We start from the raw sequence: 10,214 nt of genomic DNA, 5'->3' as shown, positions 1-10,214 counted from the left end.
TTTATAATGCAGCGGCGCCGGTGCAGTCGCGGCGCCCGGGGTCCCGCAGGGTCCTAGCGTCCACTGCATTGGCTGCCGAGGGTCACCATGTGATCTCGAGGGTGGGAGCAGACGCCGCCTCCGCGCCCGCCCGATGGCACACTTGGGCGCTGCGCGGCGGCCGGGAGGGGGCGGCGCGGGCGGCCCGGGGCGCGACGGAGCGGCCGAGCCCCGCGAGGTGGCCGGGGACGAACGAGCGAGCGTGCGGCCGGGGTCCGGGCCCGGAACGGGCACTCCGCGGGCTCCGGGTTGGGCGCCTCCCGCCTGGCCCCTGCGTCCCCGCGCCGCCGCCGCTCAGCGCGGGCCTGTGAGCGCCCGGACCTGGGGCCGCGCCACCGGAGCCCGCAGCCCTCGTCCTCCTCCTCCTCGGCCGCCGGGCGCTGTCACGGAAGCATCTCCATCTCCATCTCCCGCCCCTTTGTCTGAACGCGGCGCCTGGCCGGGGTCCTGGGGAGGGGGCGCCCCGGCTTCCCCGGGCCGGCGCCCCTGGGAACCTGCGCCCGGCGCCGCACGGGCTGCAGGCACGGGGACGCGGTCAGAGAGGGGTCTGATGCCCACGTCGCCCGCAGCCCAGCGCGTCCCAGCGCAGCGCAGTACGCCCCACTCGGATACCGGATCCCCACCGCCGGCGCGGGGATGCGGGACCCACAGGACCCATCCCGGCTCGGCCCCCGCCCTCCTCGGTCCGCGCATGCGCCCCACGATCTCGGTGCAGGTGCAGGGGGGGCTCTCGGCGCGTGCTCCGGGTCCCTGCGAGCCCCGCTGAAGCTGCGGGCCGGGGGCGAGGGGGAAGGTGAAAGCGGGAGGACAGGTAGTCCCAGGCCCGCCCCCTGCACTTTACGAACCCAGCCCCTTGCATCTCAGAATCCCCTTTCCTGCGTCGCCCCAGTTCTCCGCAGGTGACCTCACAGGGCAGCCTGGAGCTGAGTTCATACCCGCGCAGGTGGAGATGAGGCTTAGGGGTCCAGGTCTGAGGACCCTCAGCCCCCGTTGGGGCCCAGCGAGGCAGCTGTGGTCACCTAGAGGACAGGAAAGGGACTACCCCTCGCGGCGTCGCGCTGAGAGACCCAGGCGGAGTGAGAAGAGGGAGGACCCCGGACCCAGGAGCTGATCTGGGCCACAAGCCGGACCCGAGCGCTAAGTCGTAGGGGGAGGGCCAGCCAAGCTGGGAAGTCACCCCCACGCTGTGCTTCGGAGATGCCAGAATTTGTCTGGGCCCGGATTGTGACCTTCCAAGGGGGATCACGGAAAAGCTCAGAGGCACTCATCCATCCATTCAGAAACCCTCCACGTGCTGCCTGGGCACGTGCTGCCTGGGGGCCGAGTGACACTGACTGGACACAGCGGGACTAGGCTCTGAGGCGTCCTGAGGATGGCCAGCCGGATGGCAGGAAGCACGTCCGAGCGGAGAGGACAGCATGCAAGGGGTCCAAGAAGGAAACACCCAGAAGGGGGTGGGGGAGGGGCGGTGATGGCAGCTGGTGGCCTGGAGGGTCAAGGGGCTTCCAAGAAGGCGAGGCTGGGCTCAAGTGCCAGACCAGGGATCAGAAGGACACTCGTCATGCTCCCTGATGCGGGCCAGGAGGGAAGAGAGCCAGGCCCACTGTCCAGGAGCTCTTGGGCAGCAACCTGACCCTAAATCCAGGTGTGAAGGGGTCCCTCAGAGCAGAGCGGCCCGGTCCCTACAGGGCCACAGCCTCTGCCGGCTATTACCCACCCCACCTAATCCCCAGCCCTGAGCGGGAGGCTGCCCCTCCTCCACCCCCAACAGCCGCGCGGCCCGGGGTCCCACTCAGCCTGACCTTGTGGGGCGCCCTCCCGTCCAGGTGGCCTGACCTCACGCTTCAGCCCCCAGAAGCCCCCGAGAGCCCCCAAGGCCTTGAGGCAGTGGTCCAGCCCCTGGTCCAGAGGGTCCTGGAGAGCACCAGCACCAGGTGGGGGGCAGGGGCCGGACTCAGCTTGGAAGGGCCAGGGCTGGGCCCCAGGGAGGGCCACGTGGGAGCTCTGGGAGGTCTTGGTCCTGGACTTTAAGGGGCTGCGAGTTGGGGGCGGCCTGAGTGGGAAGAGGTGCAGGCAACGGGGTGGCCCCAAGCCCCGCCGATGAGCCTCAGTTTGGGGCCCAGGGAGGTGGCTGCAGTCACCTAGAGGCCAGGAAGGGGACTGCCCCTCGCGGCATCGCGTGCTCAGGGACCCAGGCGGAGTGGGAGTGCCGGGAAGCACGCCCTGTCCTGCCGTCAGGAGCCCATTTTACAGAAAACCTGGGGGGCGAAGTCAGGGGTCTGGTCTGTCCTCCCAATGCCGGGGTGCCCCCCCCGCCCCGCCGAATTCCGCCCACTCCTCTCGCTTTGGCTGCCCCGACCACCCCGAGATTCCCTGGCCTGATACCACTGCCAGAGCCCTGCAGGTCCCTGACAGGGGTGGCAGGGGTCCTTGGCGCAGCAGCGAGACCACCGCCCCCAGATCCCAGGGGCCAGAGTGGAGAGGGCGCCCTGGGCCTCCACTGCTCCTGCGGGGAGGTGGCGCCCAGCACTGGCCGGTTCATTTAGCAAAACAGCCCTCCACCCCAGATGAAGAAAGGGACCCGCGGGCAGAAAGGTCGAGGGGGGCCTGGAAGGAGGGACTGGGAAGGACGGCAGAGGCGGTGGGAGTGCAGGAGGGAGTGGATCAGAGGGCCAGGGGGTGGGAAGGAAAAGGAACCAGGGCCAGGTCAGAGGCAGCCAACAGGAGCTCCTCCAAGAGAACACGAAGGGGAGGAAACGAGAAAATAAAGGTTATTATCAACACTATCTCCCCAACCGAAGGACAGAAACTCCTGCTTAGAACCTGTGCGGCACCTTGAGTGGCCCTGCAGTGCTGAGAGCCTCCTGAGGGCAGGAAGGAAGCGAGGCTCCCGAGACCCACCTGCTGCGGGCAGCTGCCGCCGCTGGACCCAGGCCGCTCGCTCACCTCCTCACCAGGAGCCCAAGGCCCACCCCCCATCCTTCCCTTCAACACACGTTGGGTGAGCGCCTACCTCTATGGGGCCCTGAGAAGAACGAAGCTCAGTTCTCCTGGCACTTCACAAGCCGGGGGGTGGGGTGGGGCAGGAAATACACCAGTAACAGAGATCAACACTCCAGCATCCCTTTGGGACAAAGAAAAATGAGTTGGGATAAGGGGCTAAAGAGTGAGGTGGGTGGTGGAGGCCAAGGGGGGAACCCCAAGGAGACGGGACAGCATGTACAAAGGCCCTGGGGTGGCAGGGGCTATGAGCTGAACGTGCCAGCAGAAGATACCGTACTTTCAGACAGGCCAGCTCAGGAAAGGTTACTTACCCCACTGTTTTCTAGGAAGCTACCTGAAGGGATGCCACAGGGAGAAGGTGGCATGGAATCTAGGAAACAGTGGCTCCAAACTAGAAGAGTGCAAGGTGGGCAGTGGGCAGTGGGAATGCCCAGCTGGCTGGGGGCGGGAGGGCACGGGCCAGGGAGGGGACGTAACGGGAACGACTTGACTGACAGAGAACGTCAGAAGCAGACGAGGGGAACAATAAGGCAGACACAATCTCTAGGGAAAACAAATGCCGTCCCAAGGATAATGCGTTCCCAGCATGGAAGATGCTCTTGACCCAGTCAGCCAGAAAGCAGTATGGCAGCTCCGGGACAGAGCCTGAACGCCGTGGGCCCTGACCACACGCACGGCTAAGCTTTGCCAGTCATCTGTGCTGACTCTCCCGTCTACTTCTCTAGTGACAACGCCCTTCAGGCCTCCCCCGCCCCCGACCGACCCTGCTCTTGGCAAGGCTGGCGAGGACCAGGGCTGCCCGACCCAGGGGTCCAGCCTTGGGCCTTGCTTGACGTCGGGAGCGTGAGACACGCTGACTTCTTTCCTAAGCCCTGGCCAGTCTCGGTTCTCCTCCTGTCTCATGAGAGCCCATCTCCTCGGGGGTCTCCCATCCCCCTGCCCGCTCAGCAGATCGCTCCTCTGTCCACACTCACCGCAGGGCTCTCGGCCAGCACTTGGGGCCCAGCCTTCTCTCTCTCCAGCCCCCTTCCCAGGTGTGTCTGTCCGGTAGCCTCCTGGACCTCTCTGGTAACTCCATCCCTCTTCCCCTCACCCCCTCATCCCTTTCTCTCAAAAAAACACACCCGCGGTTCCCACTGGCTCTACTTTCAGATACACCTGGAGCCCAGCTCCTCCTCTCACTGCTGTTCCCGCTGCCACCGCCCAGCCCCGGGCCCTCTTCAGCTCTGATGGCTTCATCACATCCCCACGGGCCCTGATTCTGCCCCTGACCAGAGTCCATCTTCAACCAGCAGCCAGAAACGTCCCGTTCCAACAGACGTGGGCTTGCCCAGACCCCGCAGGGCTCCGGGGAGCCTCCGTCCCTCACGCTGCCCCCTGCCCTCCTGCCTGACTCTGCTGGGCAGACCCTACACAGCAGCGTCCCCGGCCCTTCTGCCTGTGGTTCCACACCCGTCCGCCTGGGCTGTGCCCCTCCTCCCTCCCAGAGGGCAGCTCCCCTAAGACGCTTTCTACGGCCACCCTCGGCTGCCCCCATCATTTATGGTAACAGGAACCCCAGTCCGGGCAAGGGTTCATGGCTGCCCACAAAATACACGATGCCCAGTTAAACTTCAGTTTTGGATAAACCAATAATTTTTAATTTAAGTACGTCCCATATTGCATGGGACATGCGTATGCTAAAAAGTACTTATACTAGAAGTACTTGTACTTTTCATACTGAGAAGTGCTCGCTGGTCCTCTGTGTCTGTGAATCTGGCCGCAGGCCAGCAACACAGGCTGCATCCCGCCCGCCGGGCAGCCAGGAGTGGCCACATGACAGAGGCCAGCCAATGGGACATGAGCACCGTCTGGCAGCGCCCTGATGGGAAGGCACCTGCCTCTGCCACCCTCCGCTCCTTCCTGGGGCCCCAGGACAGGTGGATCCTGAGCCCTGCCCCTGCACCCCGCTCACAGCCAGGCCCGAGGGCCGGCCTAGGCCTGCCACGGCTTCAGCAGCCCCCACCGCGGGCGTTCTCTGGCCGGATGTAAAGCTCACAGGCTTCCTCGCCACCCGACACCTAGAGCTCGGCCTCCCACCACGGCCAAGGTAGGAATCTGGTTTGTTCACTGTGATCCTGACACCTGGATCGGCCCCTGCACGCCGGGCGGTTCCCGCAGAAGAGAACCGAGGACAGAAGAGGTCAAGGTCAAGGGTTGGGAAGCCCGTTGGGCAGGGAAGGGCCTGGGGCAGAGGGTCTGAACAGATGCCTGCATGTAGATCACAAAGACAGGCCAGGCCAGGCCGGGCTGGGGACTGGTGCCGTCGTCCAGGCAGTGGACCAGGAGTGTCCGGCTCCACCAACCCGAGACGGCAGAAGCGGGCGGGGCACGTGGCACCGAGGCGGCCACAACCAGGGAACTAAAGCCCTTGAGAGGCCAAGTGTCCCATAGTGGTCACTTCCAATCGCAGCCCTGCCGCGTTCCTGGATGTTTCTTACAGTGTGCATACGTTACTTTGAAAAACAAGTATTAATTTTTACTTTAAAAACCGTTCCCAGAATGAACGGAGGGAGGGAGGGAGGCCTCCCACCCGGTGCTGTGAGCACACGTGTGTGGATGCGTGTCTGAGCCAGGAGCTCCTGGTGCCCACGGGCCGGGCGGGGGTGCGCAGGAGGGACCCAGCAGGCAGGGTGGAAGCTGGGGGGAGGGCCCAGCCCTCTCTTCCCAGAGGAGCCCTCCCCCGCCACCCAATCACCCCTCTCCCGACACCCTCAGGCTCCTTGGTCACAGTGGCCTTGCCGTGTGGGATCCACCGGCTGGACCTCCAGGGAGACCCTGACCACAGGCGTCCTCACTGCGGTACAGAAGAGCCTTGGGAGGGTTGGCGCCGGGGCAGCTGCTCCAGGGACCAGGCCGCCTCTACACCGCCCCCCTCCCCCCGCCTCAAAATAAGTGCAGGCAGGCAGAAAAGAGGTCCTTGGAAGGCGGACTCGCCGTGGCCACCGTGCCCGTGGGTGCAGGTTCACAAGTGTGGCCGTACATGCATACCCTCAACTGTGGCACTGGTGTGGGACAGGTGTCCCGAGGGCCTCAGCCCTCACGGAAGAGCTGCAGAAACCTAGGCCCAGAGAGAGTCCCAACTGGGGACTCCAGGAGGCGGCGATGGTGGGCTCTGGTGGCCAGAGCAGGGAGACAGGACACAGGCATGCCGGGCCAGGTGTTTATTGGTGAGGAAGTAGTCTGGCTGAGGGTCCTCAGCGGCCGGCCGGCCAGCAGGCGCACAGGGCCCGGCGCTCGGCCTGCAGCAGGAGGGTCTCTGTCTGAAGAGCAACACGAGGCCGTCAGGGCACCGCCCGCTGCCCCCCCCCAGCAGCTCCCGAGGGCCTCCCAGCTCCCGGCTTCCCCCCAAAACCCACTGGCAGTCCTGTCTCCACCCGTTCCCAAGACTCTCCGAGCCTGAACTGGACTCTGGGAGGACACCCCCAGCCCCAGTTCTGCAGACTTTGACGGAAGGGGACCCTCTGCTGCCCTCCAGACGCCCCCCTCCCGGCCCGGAGCCTCTGCGGTCCTGGGCCAGTCCTGCCTCCTCAGCCCCACACCGGGACGACTTTTCCCAGCTTCCGCTCGGCTCTCAGGGGCCCCTCTCACCCCTCCCCCGACCCCCAGGGTGGGCTGGGGCTGCTCCTCTCAGGAACCCAGCTCCAGACTCAATGAAACTCAGGCCCCTTGGCCCCCAGGGGGCGCCACAGGTCTCAGGCCGGGCCCTTGGGAATTGGCCAGAAAAGGGGAGTGGGGGGGGTCTCCCCTGCTTTCTACTTCTAGGAATGCTCTCCCTTTCTCAGGAGGAGTACATATATCTGTCACAAATGGAAACTCCGTCAGCTGACGGGGCTGACCCCTGGCCCCTGTGCACGCACCCGTCCCTCCCCAGGTGAGGCCGGGGGCAAGGAACCCCCCAGACAGCTGAGCCCAAGCTAACGTTCCGTGCCCAGCAAGCCCTACGCACCCCCTTCCGACCACCTCTTCCCCCGCCTCAGTTTCTCCCCTCCCACTGGGCCTCAGCACTCCCCCGGGGCAGGCTGCACTGGGATTGGGTGACCCCCGGGGAGAGTGCCAGCGAGGCCGTGGGGAGCAGGGGAACGGGGCTGCCCCGCCCTCCCACACTGGCACCAGAAACTGAGTGTGGCGGTTGAGGGGGCGTCCCTCCTCCCCACCCTCCTCTCCTCGGGAGGCTCACCCGTGCGTCCAGGCTGCAGGCCGTCTTCCGCAGGTCCTGCAGGGCGCGCTGCATGAACTCGAAAGCGTGGCAGTCCACGCACGGGCGGCCTGCGGGGGACGCGGGTCAGGACGCGGGGCGCGCTCCCAGCCCGGACCCACCGGAGCAGCGGCCTCCATGCGCCCCCCACCTCCCACCCGAGGGGGCGCGGGGCCCACCCTAGGAACAAAGGCGAGCCACACCCCTCCCGCACGCCCGGGTGCGGTCGGGGCCAAGGGGGAGCCCTCCGCACACGCGCGCGGCACCTACTCTGCGCGGGGACGGCGCTCCCGGCGGCGGGTTCCGCGCGGGCCTGGGCGCCCAGCAGCGCGACGCTCAGCAGCACCAGCAGCAGCAGCGGCGGCGGCGGCGACCGAGGGGGCCTGCACGGCGGCGAGGGGGCCATGGCCGAGCGGAGGGAGCCCGGGCGCCCTGCAGCGGCCGAGGGTCAGCAGCGCCCGCAACTCCGGCCAGCGAACACCCACCCCGGAACCCGGCCTCGCGAGCCCCTACCCCACCCCGACCTCCGCGGACCAGCGAACCCACCTCCAGGGCCCGCCCCCCGGGACGAGCGAACCCCCCCACCCGGCCCACCGGGTCTCGCAGCTCCCCACCCCGGCCCCTCCACCCCCGCCACGCCCCCCGGGCCCAGCGACCCCTTCCCTCTCCCTCCCCACCCCACCCCGGCCCAGCGAACCCCCACCCCGCCTTTACCGCAGTTGGGGACGCCGCGACAGCAGCGCCGGCGACTCGGGAAGACTTGCGGCGCCCGGCGTGCACCGCGCATGCGCTCCGACCCCGCCCGGGTCCCCTAGCAGACGTCGTCGTCATGGAAACCCCGGGACTGCGCGAACGGCGGGCTTAAAGGGACCGAGGTGGCTCCTGGGCTCCGTGTGCCCAGCCCCGGGCGGGATCTGCGCCCAGAGCGCCGTCAGGCCCACAGGCCACGGAGTGGGGAGGGCTGCTTGGAGGAGGCTGCGCCTGGATAACTCCTCCAGAGCCACTGCCGGCCGGAATTAAGCCAAGGAAGCGGGAAATCTGCCGCGGGAGCTCGGCGGTCCCGGGGCTTGGGGTGTCCCTGGGCCAATCCTGAGGGAGGGGCTCGAGGCACGCCAGGGACTAGGGGCCAGTGAATGCAAAGGCGCGGCCTCTGCTCCCGGGCCAGGGGGGTCCAGTCGGGTCGGATTGCTCGGGGGAGATCGGGGCCAGGAGCGACCCAGGCCCGTGGGCCAGTGGGGATCCGCTCTCTCCGCTCCTGACTCGGGCCCAGGCTTGCCCCTGCGCTTCAGGGGAGAGGGACAGGTGAGAAGTCCATCGGCCTGCCGGGTCCCCCCTCCGCCACTCCGCGCCCTGACACCTATTTGCCACACACCCCCACCCCCGCTGCATGACCTCGGAGGGGTCACTTGGCCCCTCTATGCCCTTTGCTCCCTCGTGACCACACAAGGTTGTTGGAAGTAAAGAGCCGAGTGTGGCCCCCGCGGGCGCCCCGATGCGCGCGGGTTTCAGGTCCCCGCCAGGCCCACGCGTGCGGGGGAGACCCGGTCCCTCTGAGAGGGAAGGTCTCCACTTGGCGTCTACTTGGTCTCTACGAGGCGCAGCACTGATGCAGAGGCCGCGACCTCCGGAGAGTGCGCCCAGGCCCGCGTCCCCGCCTGAGTGCCGGAGCCCGTGCTGTGCGGGGCAGCGCCCGGCCCCCTTCCTGGTGGGCAGCGCCGGGCCAGATGCCCTCTGCCCCACCCCCGGGCCTTGGGTCAGCTGTCGCCCCGGCACGGGATGGGATGACCAAGGCCCCGACCGGACGAGGGTTTGCTGACCTAGGGGAGGGGGCAGTGCTCGTGAGCGCCACTCTCTCCTCCCCGTCGGGCTCAGGGTCAGGCTCGCGCTGCAGCCCGGGCCTGGGCGTGGGGCCTCCGGAAACGCGGGCCGGCCCGGCGCAGGGGCTGGGGGGCCAGCGGGCGGCATTCCCGGACGTGCGCATTTCCGCGCCCTTCATCCGGAGCCCAGTGCCCGGGTCGCAAGATCGCAGCCACCAAGTGGGGCGGGACGCGGCGGCCGGCCTGAGCAGCAGCCCCGAGGGGCCACTGGGTTGGGACGTGTGGCCGGAAGGCGCCACACGGCACGGGCTTTTTCTACCTGTCGTCCCGTCCCGCTGCCTCCGGATCGCGGCCGGCTCCTGCCCCGCTGTCCCTGCGCGCGCATGGGCAAGGCTCGGGGAGACCTCGGCGGCGGTGCGGTGGGAGGCACAGCTGCGGACGCGTGGATCCATCAGAGTGTCCCTTCTCCCGCTTCCCCAGCGCGGCCCAGCCTGACCATCCCTGCCCCGCACACCCTCGAGCCCCTGGCCGCATCCTCCCCGCAACTGTGCTTCTCTACCGAGGGGACCGCGCCACCGGTCCGCCGGGCGGAACCGCAGGGCTGCCCGGGTCCTGAGTGCCCGGCCACACACTTCTTCTCCGCCCCCCGCCCCGCCCCCCATCCCTCACCCTAGCCTGCGTCCTCCTCCCTCTCCCCTCCCCAAGGGTACGGATTTTCCTTACCCACTGGCTCTTCAGCGAGCAGGCTGTGATTTCTTTCACATTCCAATAAGACAAACTTCGTGAGCCCCTGCCCCCCCATCACCTCTCCTGGCTGTGCAGTTTCTCCCCTTCTCTCTTGAGCCCACACCTGTCCAGCCAGCACTGCCCTGACCCACCTAAAGCATCCAAGGGCCAGTCCTCAGGCCTCCCCACTGGCCATCAGTGGCCCCGTGGCCCCCCCCTCCTTGCTCCATCTTCGCCCCCCACCTCTTCATGTCCCCTCCTCAGGGCCATGTCCTTTGTGACCTTGTCCAATTGCAGCTGTAAAAACCAGCCATGCAGTTCCAGGTGTCTCATCCAGCTGCCCTGGACACCTCCACTTGGAGAATAGACTTCTCAAGGTCAGCATGTCCAAA

At 67.3% G+C, this 10,214-nt stretch overlaps 1 protein-coding gene and 1 long non-coding RNA gene across 2 annotated transcripts; one reads left to right on the top strand and one right to left on the bottom strand.

Annotated features, from left to right (window-relative positions):
* The first annotated feature begins 223 nt into the window (after positions 1-223).
* On the top strand, positions 224-6,105 carry LOC137223328 (uncharacterized). The gene is made up of 3 exons (XR_010942794.1): positions 224-3,040; positions 3,369-3,448; positions 4,195-6,105. It is a non-coding gene; the product is annotated as an uncharacterized lncRNA (long non-coding RNA).
* A 125-nt stretch (positions 6,106-6,230) lies between these two features.
* Positions 6,231-8,533, bottom strand: NICOL1 (NELL2 interacting cell ontogeny regulator 1). Its single transcript, XM_067734869.1, has 4 exons — positions 7,994-8,533; positions 7,550-7,711; positions 7,262-7,350; positions 6,231-6,344 (listed from the first exon to the last, which is right to left on the bottom strand). Exons 1-4 carry the CDS (start codon positions 8,064-8,066, stop codon positions 6,279-6,281), a joined length of 390 nt encoding a protein of 129 aa, XP_067590970.1. The 5' UTR covers positions 8,067-8,533; the 3' UTR covers positions 6,231-6,278.
* Positions 8,534-10,214: the final 1,681 nt, after the last annotated feature.

This window comes from Pseudorca crassidens, chromosome 4 (assembly GCF_039906515.1).
Source record: "Pseudorca crassidens isolate mPseCra1 chromosome 4, mPseCra1.hap1, whole genome shotgun sequence".
Classification (NCBI taxonomy): Eukaryota; Metazoa; Chordata; class Mammalia; order Artiodactyla; family Delphinidae; genus Pseudorca; species Pseudorca crassidens.
This window is presented reverse-complemented; position numbering and strand designations above follow the sequence as displayed.

Coding starts and splice junctions, on each gene's coding strand:
- NICOL1 (XM_067734869.1), bottom strand. CDS start 8,066: ATGCGCGGTGCACGCCGGGCGCCGCAAGTCTTCCCGAGTCGCCGGCGC. Junction 7,351..7,549: donor GAGCGCCGTCCCCGCGCAGA/GTAGGTGCCGCG, acceptor CGTCCCCCGCAG/GCCGCCCGTGCGTGGACTGC. Junction 6,345..7,261: donor CCTGCAGCCTGGACGCACGG/GTGAGCCTCCCG, acceptor GTTGCTCTTCAG/ACAGAGACCCTCCTGCTGCA.